General features: G+C 47.0%; 1 protein-coding gene across 1 annotated transcript in view; it reads left to right on the forward strand.

The window, feature by feature from the left end:
* Positions 1–14,083, forward strand: part of Znf471 (zinc finger protein 471) — a 36,456-nt gene that overhangs the window by 10,358 nt on the left and 12,015 nt on the right. Inside the window, exon 3 of the mRNA XM_052172234.1 lies at positions 13,144–13,232. Coding sequence (XP_052028194.1) covers positions 13,144–13,232 — 89 coding nt within the window. The remainder of the gene's footprint in view (positions 1–13,143; positions 13,233–14,083) is intronic.

Here is a 14,083-nt window from a genome sequence, read left to right on the forward strand (position 1 = left end):
CCCCAACAGATTGCTTGGCTAGACAGTGGGAAAGAAGCTCTTCCCCGAAGGAGTCACACAACAGAGCTGCTGCCTTTCCAGCAGACACCGTGGGACGCTTGTGTGTGACCCACAGACACCATGTTGGGAGCCCTGACAAGCTTGCTGAGCAGTGGCAGGGAGGGGGGCGAACAGAGGGGCACATTTCTTGTTGGGGACACTCTAGAGTGCCTTCCAGTTTTCACTGTAGCTTCTTTTTCCCAGAAAAAGAAAAAATAGTTGTTTTCTGCTTCTCTTCTTTTCCAGCATTGGAATCTGGATGTGGTACCTAGATAATGTCGTCCAGGCAACACACTTATGAGGAGGACGCCAGAGATAACAGAAAGCCTTCCAAGCTTCAGTCTTGAGAGCACAAGTCTCCAAGATGGCTGGGAAGGCAAAGGCCTATATGATAGACAACCAGGAAATCCAGGCAGAAATGCCAGCCCAGTGCTAATCTGCCAGAAAGAAATGCTTGCATTAAACCAGCATTTGTCTCTTGTTACCAGACAAAGTCCTGTAGAAATAAGACATGCAAAAGAGACTTTTGTCAAGAGCAATTTGTTGTTAACCAAGAAATTCATACAAATGAGAATGCAGGAGTGTGGGAAGGAGGGACTTTAAATATGGCTCACAACTACTCCAGCGTGAGAACACTCACTTGGGCAAGAAGCCTTATGAATGTAGAGTGTGGCAAGGCCTTCACCTCAGCTCAGGTTTCATACACCACCAGAGAGTTCCTAGGGGTGAGAAACCTTATGTGTGTAAAGACTGTGTTAACGCCGTCAGCCAAGTTCCCACCTCCTTGAGCATCAGAGAAGCCATACTGGGGAGCAACCCTAAACGTAAGGAATGTGGCCAGGCCTTCAGTCGTGTCTCACATCTCAAAGCACAGCCCAGAACTCACACTGGGGAAAAGCCCTCTGCGTGTAAGGAGTGTGGGAAGACCTTCGGTCACGGGTCTCAGTTGATTCAACATCAGACTGTTCATACTGGCAGAGTGTGGGAAGGCTTTTAATCAAGGGTCCACTCTAATCCGACACCAGAGAATTCATACGGGAGAGAAGCCATACAAGTGTAAGACGTGTGGCGAGATCTTTAGAGTAAACTCACAGTGTGAATATCACGGAATTCACAGTGGAGAGAAACCGTACCAGCGTAAGGTTTGCAGTAGGGCCTTCAGGCGGGTCTCACATCTCACAGCCTGTTATAGAATTCACACCAGTGAGAAGCCGTTAGGATGTGAGGAATGTGAGAAGGCCTTCAGTCATTGTTCACAACTGCTTCAACACCAGGCGATCCATTCAGAGGAAAAGCCCAGTAAGTGTAAGGGACGCCGGAGAAGCGAAAACCATGATCCACCTTCAGAGCATCGGAGACTACACAGTAGAGGAACACACGTGAACATAGAAAACGTAGAAAAAGCCGGGTGGCTAGGCTAGTCTACAGAGTGAGTTCCAGGACAGCCAGGGCTATACAGAGAAACCCTGTCCCGAAAAAAAAAAAAAAAAATCCAAAAAGAGAGAGACGAGAGAGAGAGAGAGAGAGAGAGAGAGAGAGAGAGAGAGAGAAATGTAGAAAAGCCATCTCTTGGCACTTACCCACTACTGATCATCAGGGAATTTGTTGGCAAGCAACCATGTGAGTGGAAGTAATGCGAAGAGCCTATTAGCTTAGGATAACCACAGATTGTGCATCTTCAAGAAAGGCTGGATAATGTACTGCAAACGACATCCCTTCTATTCAGTTTATTCTAAATGGAAAAAGTTGTGTGCTGTCTCCCAACACAATCCAGAACCTAGTCATGAGAGTTTTGTGTTGTTTTGGGTTTGTTTGTTTGTTTGTTTACTTATTTATTTAGAGAAAGGTCTTTTTATGTAGTCTGACTTGGCCTGGAATTTGCTATGTAAACCAGGCTGACTGAAACTCAGAGAGAGATCTGCCTGCTTCTACCTTCAGGGGATATTAAAAGTATGTGTCACCACACCCAGTTTTAGTCACAGGGAAAAGAAATCCAAATTACTCTTCACTTAATAATTTTTTTAAAAAGCCATGCAAACACCATGAGCTACAAGAAAAAGAATGACTTGATATTCTTATATGCTAAGAAAGGCAAGACAAAGCTACATCCAGGGTGTGGTGGCCCACATTTGAATCTTAGGCACTTGGAAGCCAGAAGCAGACAGATCTCTGAGTTCTAGGCCAGTTGGCTACACAATGAGACCCTGTCTCCAAACAGTAACAACAGCCCCATCCCCAAAAGCTATATCCAGAGGAATTAAAGGACTTTTATAAAAATGTGTGTGTGTGTGTGTGCGCGCGCATGCATACTTGTACATGTAGACCCCACAGTGCATGTGCAGCGATCACTGGGCAGTCTTATGGAGTCACTTCTTTCTGACCTCCTTTGTGAGGGTTGCAGAGACTGAGCTTACATCACCAGCCTTGTCCACTGAGCCACCTCACTGGCCTTTTTAATGATTAAAAACACATTTTTTTTTAACTCCCAGAGGAATGGTTTGCAGGTTTTGAATACATGTTTATATATGAAAACCCAAATGAGTGCCCAAACACACTAAATAAAGGAATCAGAATTACACAACAGCTACGCATGGTGGTGCATGCTTGTAATCTCAGTTCTTCGGAAACTGAGGCAGGAAGATTGCCTCAAGTCAAGGCCAGCCTGGGCTACATAGTGATACACTGTCTTAAGAAACAATGAAAGTACCAAACACCAGGCAATAGATTAAAAAAAAAAAAAGAAGGAAGTAATTTCATGGTTTTTTGTAGCCCAAAGAATTTTTCTAAATTCAGTTGTTTATATAAGATTGTGTGGCCTGGGCAAGACATGGCTGTGAAGTCTTGGCTGGTCTCCAATATGGGGCAATCCTCACTAGTTCTGGGATTACAGGCATGAGGCCAAAAGTCTGACTCCATTTCTAGTATAAAATGTTCAGATTCTCTGTAGCCAGCATATTTTCAAGACTTCCAAGTGAGAAGATGTGAAATCTATAGTCAAAGGTCTTCCTGTCCTGGGCCTGAATCTTACATCACTCTCAGTCATTTCTTCTTGTTTCAGGAATAGTCCTGATTTTTGAGAGTGTTTCTTAATTTCTACACAGGTCGACCGTTTGGGGGTCTTCCTTCCACTTGTATCACAGGTAGAGTTTTGCTGCTCACCTGTCAGCAATACCCAGTTACTGTTAGCATCTGCCTCTTTCTTTAGAGTCTTGTGGTTGTGGACTTTTCCACCGGTGCCCAAGTTTACAAAATGACGACTGAGGCTGAATATTACAAATAAATGCCTAAGCTAATAGTTTTGGCTTGTTCCCCAACTAGCTTATATCTCAATAATCCTGTATATTCTATTCTATGAGTATCATATGGTTGGCTGCTTGGTCCTCAGTTTATAATGCTACCATAAGCGTTCTCCGTCACTATTTGGGATGATTTCTCTCTTCCTCTTTCTCTTCTCCTCCCCTGGCTGGGATGAGAAGTCCAGCCCTATGCTCTCTTCTGTCTAGTCAATGGCTTATCAGGTTTTTATTGATCAATCAGAGATAATTGGGGAGCAGGGTTTACACAGCACCGAGACAGGAGATTCTTAGAATGAACATTACAAAGCAATGTCAGGATTGCGACCAGCTATGGGGCACAGAAATCAGCATTTGAGTGATACAAGGATAATCTCACCCCAGTGCACAATGCCACTATGCCAACAGAGTCTGAAGATAGCAGAATCAAATGTCTCAGCTTCCTGTGCAGCTCTGAGTGTTGGGTTCATAAAAAGAGAAAGGTTTAGAAAATGGTATAAGGCACCATGGTGCCCAGGCAGGCCCACTACCTCCGGGTAGTGTCAAAATTGAATTGATGACCACCAGCAGATATATGGAATAGGTTTTCAACGGTGTTGAAATGTTATCTGAAGAAATTAGGAAATGTATGACACACCCTTCCTACTTTATCTTTCTTTATAGCCCCCCCATTTGTCAAGTCTATCTTTACCTGTGGAAATTAAGATCTAAGAAGCCAGGGAATTGTGTTTGTTTCCTTTTTCTGCTCTTCATCCAAGTGGCCTCATCTTATTTGTTTCAGCTTTTAATGCAACTTTTGATTTCTTGGTCCTTCAAAGCAGGGTTAATTTCTAGTTTGGCAAAAGGCAGAAAAAAAATCTGACTCTTATATTTTGGTTCCTATGACATTGTTGTATTTGCAGCTTCTAACATCATTAATGACATTCCCATTTTGAAGGTGAAACATATGCTGGTTTGTTGGTCTGGGAGGTGATCAACATGAGTGGGAGAGAGAAGACAATCAGATGCAGAATAGTGGCTGTTGTAGCAGAGCTTAGCCCGCAAAGATCAAACTTCCAAGCTTGGCCTCGTGGGGGCTCACATCTTTAATTTCAATTTAGAAGATGGATACAGAAAGATCAAGAGTTCAAAGTTATCTTTGGCTACTTACCCATTTCGGAGGTTAGTCTGGGCTAACCACCTCAAATCTCCCTCTCTAAAATATCATAGTCTCAAAAACTAACAAAGATCGAGCTTGGATTAGTAAAGGACAGTGACATCAAGGAGGATCACACATGCGTAGTGTGAGGGAAGCCTCACGAAAGGACCGGAAGCCTGAGGAAGAGTCGCTCTAACCGACCCGGCTAGGCACCCTGGACAACCCTTCTGCATAATCACGCACTCAGCCACACACTGTCACAGCTCTCATCCCTTCTGCAACCTGCTGAAGTTGATCCGCCTTAAATTGAGCCCTTCTCCTCAAGCCTTTTCCTCTGACTCCTCTGAGAACCCGCTTAGTTTCCTTCAAGCCCCGCCCTCGGATTGCTGGGAGAACCGCCCTACTTGCTAAGCCCCGCCCCTCCTCTCGGACCGCTGTGAACCCTCCCCTTTTCTGCCCAGCGCCTGGCCACCATGCAGAGGACCTGCTCTTTCGCCTCAAGCCCCGCCCCTTACCTCAGATTCTGCTGAGAACCCGCCCTTCTTCACTAAGTCCCGCCCTCTAGATGCTGCTGAGAACCCGCCCCTTCTCCAAGCCCCGCCCTCACCTTGGAGTGTGCTGAGACCCACCCTACGTGCTAAGCCCCACCCCTTACTTCGGATTGCTGAAAACCCACCCCTTCATCGCCTAGCACTGCCCTCACACGAGGCGCTGTGAACCCGCCCCTTCTCCAAGCTCCGCCCTCACCCCACCCTTCGTGCTAAGCCCCGTCCTAACCTCGGATTCTTCTGAGAACCCGCCCCTCCTCCAAGCCCCGCCCTCACTCGACAAAGCAGAGAACCCGCCCTATTCGCTAACCCTGAATGCTGATAAGCTCCCGCCTCTTCTACGCTTAGCACCGCCCTCTCCAGGGATTCTGCTGAGAACCCGCCCCTGCTCCGCCAAGCTCCGCCCCTCAATCAGACTTCCGAGACCCTTGCTCGGCTTGGCATTGCCTTCATCCTCCGAGGACTCGCTTTTCACCGCAGACTTCGCCAAGAACACCCCCCGTAAGCCCCGCCCTTCTCAGGCTAAGCTGCAGACGCTGGCAGAGACTGCGCCTGCGCACACGTAGCTTGTTTGCTCCCTCGCTGCGTTGCACGGTGGACGGCGTCTGGGTGAGTTTGCTGGCGGGTGAGTTGAGGCGCTCGTTACCGAGTAGGAGCCCGAGCGCTGCGGGCAGGGGAGATCCTCGTGGTCCCTGAGTCTTCTGTCTGGAGGTAGGCGGGCGGCTGCGTGGACTCTAGGGGCCAGGAGGGCCCAGACGACTGGGCGTGCGGATCTAAGTGTGTGCTTGGGTGTGTCAGGCCGCCGCTGCGCGCGCGCGCGCGCGCGCGCGAGTGTGTGTGTGTGTGTGTGTGTGTGTGTGAAACGAACTGGGCTGTGAGTTTTCGGTGTGAGAGAGGGACTGTGAAACGTATGGTGGTAGGCTTGTCTCCCGGTGATCTGTATTACAGCACTTACAAACTTGGAATCTCCAAAGTAATAATAAATATCTTGTTGATTGCTCTTCCTTGATGGCTGGCGGACTCAAGGTAGTTTCAGGGTCCGGGCTGATCATCGCAGACGCTCAACGGGATTAGAGGATCAGTCCCAAACACCATTCAGGAGAGGAGCGGGGCTGAGGGGTAAGTTGATAACCAGAGACCAGACCTCTTGTGGATGTTTTGAGACCCAGTGTCATGTCCCCCAGGCAGTCCTCAAACTCTTTATGTAAGTGGAGGGTGACTTGAAACCCTGATCTTCCTGACTCAACTTTCCAAGTGCTGTGGTTACTGTCGTGTGCAGTCCACACTCAGATCAATGATTTCCACAGCCACACTTATGCAATGACGTGTCCATAGAGACTCCAAAGGAAAGGAGGATTCGAAGAGCTTTCTGACAGGGCTATCCCTGCATGGAAACCCTGAGAGGCCGTTGAGCCAAGCTGGGAATGTGAAGACAGGATTGTGTTGGAGATGTTGCAGAGTCATGGGATAGTTGCAGCCTGAGTGTGGAACCAGCCCAGGAGAGAGAGGTACAAAGCTGAAAGGATGTGGAGATCTGAATGACACTGGGATGCAGAATTTAGTGTTTGCCCCGCTTGTTTTCCATCTTTCTTTGGTCCAGTATTGATTTCCTTATTGCACCCCCTTTTCTCCCTTTTGGAATGTGTTTTGTTTTTAAAGATATATTTATTTTACTTGTGTGGGTCTTTTGCCTGCATGCATGAATGTGTACACCAAATGCCTGCCTGGTGCCCTGGATCCCCCGGAACTGCAGTTACAGGCAGCTGTAAGCTGCCATGTGGGTGCTGGGAATTGAACCCCAGTCCTCTAGAGGAACATCCAGGGCTCCTAGCCACTGAGTCATTTCTCTAGCCTCACATTTGGACATAATGTACATCCTTTGGCATTGTATATTGGGAGTATATGATCTACTTTTTGTTTGTTTGTTTTTTGTTTTTTTGTTTTTTTGTTTTTTTTTTTTTGAGACAGGGTTTCTCTGTGTAGCCCTGGCTGGCCTGGAACTCACTCTGTAGACCAGGCTGGCCTCGAACACAGAAATCCGCCTGCCTCTGCCTCCCAAGTGCTGGGATTACAGGCATGTGCCACCACGCCCGGCATGATCTACTTTTTAATTTTGACTTTGCAGGGGTTACAGTTGAGAGATTACATGAGTTCAGAAGAGACTTTGACTTTGGACTTTAGTGTTGAGACTGTGATAGACCATGAAGGCCTTTGAAGTTGAACTGGATGCGTTTTTTGCACTATGATGTGGCAACAAGCCTGCGGGGGGCGGGGGGTGCAGGGAGTGAAATGTGGTGGTTTGAATAGGAATGGCCCCCATAGGCTCATATCATCAGGGTACTACTTGAGAAGAATTAGAAGGTGTGGCCTTGTTGGAGTGGGTGTGGTCTTGGAGTAGGCATGGCCTTATTGGAGGAAGTGTGTCACTGGGGGTGGGCTTTGGGGGTTCAAAAGCCCAAGCCAGGCCCAGTGCTCTTTCTTCCTGCTGCCTGTGGTTCCGGATGTAGACCTTTCAGCTGCTTCCCCAGAACTGTGTCTGTCTGTGTGCCACTGTGCTCCCGCCCAGATGATAATGAACTAAACCTCTGAAACCGTAAGCAGGCGCCAGCGGCATGCTTTCTCTTACCGGCGTGCCATAGTCACAGTGCCTCTTAGGAGATGTTAGGGGATACGGGGAGTGCAGGGTTAACTGCAGAATTCATGAAGATGTCACCTACGATAGGGTGAGACTTTGGGTTGATACACCATGCTCCTCTAAGTAACTCTTTAAAACTCTGTAAAAAGCTCAAGAAACCCATTGCTCCACCAAGTTGGATTTTTGTGGGATCATTACGTTGGTCTGTGGCTGGCACCCCATCTGAGGTAAACAGTTCATTCTATGTCTCCTCAGAAAAAGCTCGTGCAGTGAAAACCAGATGTACTAATATATCAAATATCAGCGAATGTATGAAGCTCCTTGGAGAGGTTGAATGAGAAGGGTCATGGTACACACTTGTGTGTGTGTGTGTGTGTGTGTGTGTGTGTGAACAAGAAACTGGGCTGTGAAAGTCTATGTTAGTGTGCATGAGAGAGATCAGTGCACAGTAAGATTGGAGTATGCCTCTGTCTGGCCTGTGTGACTGTGCACATTTGACTGACTGGAATGAGAAATTTCAGTGTGTGTTTTGTTTGCGTAACAAAGTAACTGGAGGGCTGGAGAGATGGCTCAGTGGTTAAGAGCACTGACTGCTCTTCCAAAGGTCCTGAGTTCAAATCCCAGCAACCACTTGGTGGCTCACAACCATTCATAATGAGATCTGACGCCCTCTTCTGGTGCACTGAAGACAGCTACAGTGTACTTATACATAATAATAAATAGATCCTTTTACCAGAGAGCGCGGGCGGGGCTCACCGGAGTGAGCAGAGGTCCTGAACCCAAAATTCTCAGCAACCACATGGTGGTTCACAACCATCAGTAAAACTACAGTATATTCATAAATACATAAGATAAATCTTTAAGAAAGAAAGAAAGAAAAGAAAGAAAGAAAGGAGGAAAGAAACTGGAATGTAAGTTACTAGTGTGTGTGTGTGTGAAACAAGCTGTAATTTATAAGCATCTAGTGTTATCTCTGAAAGCTGCCATCGTGAGTCTGGGAAAGGCCACTATGATTTCCTTCCTTTTAATACTGATATTGGATTAAAATTTCTATTGTTTTTAAATTAGTTTACGAAATAATAGCTTATTATTTCTATTATGGCACTTTCATGTATATTTTATTCTTATTGGTTCTCTTCCCTCAGTGGTTCTCTAAGTCTCCCAACTCCTTCCTGCTCGTCCTCTTCCCCCTCCCACGGGTGCTTCTTTATAGCTCCCCCAGTTCCATTGTGTATACATACCATATTTTCTTTCTCCATTCATTGTTGATGGGCATCTAGACGGATACCATTTTCCCCACTGTTGTGTTCATATATCTCTGAATGTGTATATGTGCCTGGGATAGGTTGTAGAACCCCTTGGGGGAATGCTCTGGAGTGGTAGAGGTCTATTTTTCTTTGCTTTCTCTCTCTCTTTTTTTTTTTTTTGATAAATTTTATTCCGATTTCCATAGTGAAAGCATCAGTTTATATTCCCATTTCTAAAGTTTCCCTGGGTGGTCCCAGCTGGAATGGGACTCTTCCGAATCCCAGCTTATCCTCCGTCAAGGTCATTATCTCCTTGTCTGTGGTGGTTTGAGTATGAGTGACCTCCATAGATTCATGTAGTGAATACTTGGCTACAGGGAGTGGCACTTTTATAGGTGCGGCTTTATTGGAGGACGTGTGTTGCGGTGGAGGTGGCCTTTGAGGTCTCCTGTGCTCAGTTTACCGCCGATGTGACACACAGTGTTATTCTGCTGCTTGTGGATAAAGCTGCAGAACTCTCAGCCCCAGCACCATGTCTATTTGCATGCCACCGCGCTTCTTGGCATGGACTAAACCTCGGACACTGTGGGCCATCCCCAACAAAATGCTTTTTAAAAATATGAGGTACCAGAGTCTTAGTGTCTCTTCACAGAATGATACCCTAAGATATTACTGCTGCCTTCCGAATGTCAGGGTTATAGACATTTGCGTGCAACCACATGTCACATTCATGTGGGTGGGAATGGGAGAGAAAGATGAGCAGTTGTGCGTAAGACCAAATTGGATGACAAGGACACTTTGATGCATAGTGTAGTGTTTGGAAGGCTTTAGAAATGTAGGGTTATTGCAGTTGTAGAGTCCGTGCATGTGAGACGAGAGGCTGACAGCGTGGTGTGGGTGTGTGAGAGAATGAGATTGGGGTGTCTGTGAAGATGTGTCTGAGATCACAGAGTGTGTATCTGTGATGTGTCTTCTTTCTGGTGGTTGTGATTTGTGTGTTGCGTGAGATTAGGCAGCACGTGAGATCATGTGGATAGTTGCATTTTCGCTTTTTAGGCTATAGTCATAGCCTTGTGTGCATGGAATGACTACTTTGAAGGTTAATAGAATTACATTTTTAAAACATAAAAATACCATTAAGTTTTGAATTAAATTTTTGTCTGTTAGTTTTGTTGTGGGGTGCATGTATGTCACAGCATGGGTGTGTGTGTGGCGTGTGTGTGTGTGTGTGTGTGTGTGAGTGTGTGTGTGCGTGTGCGCGTGCGTGTGCGCGTGTGTGTGTGTGTGTGTGTGTGTGTGTGTGTGTGTGTGTATGTGTAAGTTAGAGGACAACTTTTAGGAGTTGCTTCTCCTTCCACCATGAGTCCGAGGGACCAAACTCAGGCCCTCAGGTCCTTTATCCCTCTGAGCTATCTCTCTGGGCTATGGGAGATTTGCTTTTTCCGTTCTTTTACTATATCCTGTGTTTGTTTGTTTGTTTGTTTGTTTGTTTGTTTATTCAGGGTTTCACTGGCTTGTCTTGCCCTCCTGGGAAGTACCCTGCCTCAGACTTCTAATATTTGGGATTTCAGGTATTCACTACAGTAGTGCATTAGCATTAGGTTTTTTTTTTTTTTTTAAAAGATTTATTCACTTTTATGTGTATGAGTGTTTTGCCTGAATGTTTATCTGTGTACCATGTGCATTCGTTGAAGACCAGAATAAGCCATTGGATCCCCTGAAACTGGAATTACAGATGGTGGTGGCCTGCCATGTGCTTGCTGGGAACTGAACTAGGTCCTCAGGAGCAGTGGGGCTTTTACCTGCCGAGCCGTCTTTCTGGCCCCCAGTATTGGATTCTCTCTGTTTGGCTGTTTGCAACTGTGTGTTGCTTGGGTTAGGAATCCTAGATCTAAGCATTCAAGAAGCTGCAATAGCTGGGCTGAGCCTTCTGAACTAGGTCAGAAAGGAGGAACAATGGGGGCTGAGGACAGATGTGACACAGTGGCAGAGCTGGTTCCCAGAGTTCTGTTGTTCCAAATGAGAAGAAATCGAAGGCCCTGGGGTTCGGGGTAGAGAAAGATAGGGTCTTAGGGTTTCCATTGCTGTGAAGAGACACCATGGCCAAGGCAACTCTTACCAAGAGTTTAACTGGGGCTGGCTTACAGGTTCAGAGGTTCAGCCCACTATCATGGTGGGAAGCGTGGCAGCATCCAGGCAGGCATGGTGCTGGAGAAGCTGAGAGTTCTGTGCCCTGATCTGAAGGCAGCCGGGAGAGACTGGCATCCTCAGGTGGTTAGGAGGACTAGGACACTCTCTTCTGCAAGGGGTGGAGCCTGAGCGTGGGAGGAGACCTCCAAAGCTCACCCCCGCACGGACACACTGCTTCCAACAAGGCCACACCTCCTAACAGTACCATTCCCTGTGGGCCCTTCCTATTAAAACTGCCCCAGATAGAAGCCCTTGGGTTTGGGGGCATTAGGAGTGGGATTTCAAACTGACCCTGCTAAATCATAGATCAGAAACCTCCACAGGGAACAATTACACCTTTGCCTATGAAGTGGAAGGAAGAAATAACTAGTTTGTATCTAAAATGACTGTAGAGCCAGGCACGGTGGCGCACGCCTATAATCCTAGCACTTGGGAGGCAGAGGCAGGCGGATTTCTGAGTTCGAGGCCAGCCTGGTCTACAGAGTGAGTTCCAGGACAGCCAGGGCTACACAGAGAAGCCCTGTCTTGAAAAACCAAAACATATAAAATAAAATAAAATAAAATAAAATAAAATAAAATAAAATAACTCTAGATAAAATGACTTATCTACAGTCAGACCAGATAACAGGAAGGGGCCTTAGGGATACCAATGTAGGACTTCCATCGTACGTATGGGAGGGAGTGATTGAGCGATTTGCTTTACTCTGTAGTGACCTGCATTGCCAGCTTATCAGTTACTTTTTCTCGTTGCCATGCCAAAAATTCCTGATCCCTCCCCCCCCCCCAAAAAAAAGACTCACGACTTGAATACAATCTGTCATGGCACAGAAGTCACAGTGACAAAGTGTGAGGAGACTGGTCACACTGCCTTTGAAGGCTAGAAACAGAGCCATGAACTGAGAGCTAACTTGTCTCTTTTGTCGTTTGTTGTTTTGTCTTTGTTTTTTTTGTTGTTTGTTTTAAATTGACGTGAGCTCTCAGCCCAGGGGATGGTGCTGCCCTCAGGATGAACCTGCTTTTTTTCTTAAACCTCACTGGCAAAACCTTCACAGACAGGCCTAGCATATGTCTCCTGGGGGATTTTGTGGTCTATTTCTTTCTTTGAAATGATTTTTTCATAAATACATTTCAATCATGGTTCCTCCTCATCCATCCAACTTCATGCCTTCTCTTTGTCTCCTTAGAAAACAAAACAAACAGGTGGGTAATAAAACAGATAAACCAAAATAAAACAAAACAAAAAGCAGAGAAAAGGTATGAGAAACACATACACACAGACACACAGGCAAACAAACCCCAGAAAAACACAAAGTCAGAAACCATAATGATAGATAGACAACCAATCAGGTATAAAAAGCACCCAGACAACAAAACATTATGAGACTTAAAAACCCTTTCCACTGAGTTCTCTTTGTGCGGCCATCTACTGCCTCGAAGCCTGCTGCTGAGCACAGTTTGAGCCCTGGTGAGACTCGAGACTCTGTTTGATAGAGGTTGACTGTTGGAGACAGCCTCTGCATTAGGGACGGGGTGGGGGTGGGGGTGGGGGTGGGGGGGCTCTTGCCTGCTTCCGCTCTTAGCACTGGGATCCCTTTGGCCTGGATTAGCGCAGGCTCTGTGTATGCTCCCACAGTGTCTGTGAGTTCATGTGAGTGCTGTTGTGTCTAGAACACACTCTTCCCTTGGCGGCCTGTATCCCCACTGTCTCTTTCCATCTCCCACCTCCTCTTCCATCTAGTTCCCTAATCCCCGAGAGCACGGGTTGGAGGAAGGCATCCCATTTAGGACTGAGTGTCCCAAGGTCTCTCACTCTGTGTACACAGTTCAGTAGCTTGTCTTTGTGTTAGTTCCCATCTCCTGCGAGAGGAAGCGTCTTTGATCTAGCTTACTGTTGAAGGTGATTTTAGATCCAATCACACTGACAGTGAGGTTGACGCATCATGCTGCCCCTCAGCCCGCTAAGCCTGGGAGGAAAGAACGACAAGGGACCGGTTACACTGGTAAGGCTGGGGGACGAGAAAGACCTTGACTTCCAACTACCCTCTCTCCCCAGGCTGGACTTCCCAGGGCACGGTGTTCTCCAGGAGACAAGGCAGGAGGAGACAAGCCATGAGCGTTGACCTAACGAAAGCCATGCTGCAGGTCAGTTTATGTTTGCCGTCTTCTATGAGAAGGGGTCTTGATTAGCACTGAGTAATGCTGCCTGGGAAACTCTGATCATAGCCTGTTCCCGGGCTTGGTCACCCTTCCCCCGCGGGACATTACCCAGCTCTAACTGCCTGTAGCAGACTAACAGCCATGAGAAGGTGAGATACCTGAGTGGAGCCCACTCAGAGCTCCTCGTCGTCTTCATGCTTCGTGGACACTCTTTGATGATGTAGAGTCCTCCCGGTTCACGGTCAGGTCATCTCGAATGTGCAGCATTGGATCCTGAACGTAAAGGCGTGTCGGGCCTCATTAGTACTCGGGTGAGAGACAGAGTATGACAGAGTATGACCCAGGCCTCCACACCTGTGGCGACCTCCCATCTCATGCTCCAGGGTAGAAGGAGTCAAGGTGTGCCCACCATGCCTTGTCAGAAGACTTGTCTCCTTTTCGCATGGAACAGAGGTATGTCAGGAGTGGTAGGGGCTGGATTCCAGGTTAGATGCACATGCAAAGCCCCCATGAACCCCTCCACACGAATTTTAGTCCACGTGTCTTAGAACATGGAGCTTGTAATTGGCATCTGAGTGTGAGAAGTCTTGTGACATTCAACCCTCAGCCTGTGCTAGCTGACACTGTTTGGACAGTGTGTGTCGGAACTAAGTCTTCCACCTCCTGTCCACAGCAGGGCTGGCTGGTTGCGGGTAGGTAGAGCCTACATATTTTGATCATCAGAGATCATGGGTGTTTTGAGAGTGTGGGAGGAGAAAAGGAGTGTTTTGTTTGTTTGTTTATTTTTTAATATTCTGTTACTCACCATGAGTCATTTTACTTCTTTCTGAAAAGCA

Source organism: Apodemus sylvaticus, chromosome 1 (assembly GCF_947179515.1).
Source record: "Apodemus sylvaticus chromosome 1, mApoSyl1.1, whole genome shotgun sequence".
Lineage (NCBI taxonomy): Eukaryota > Metazoa > Chordata > Mammalia > Rodentia > Muridae > Apodemus > Apodemus sylvaticus.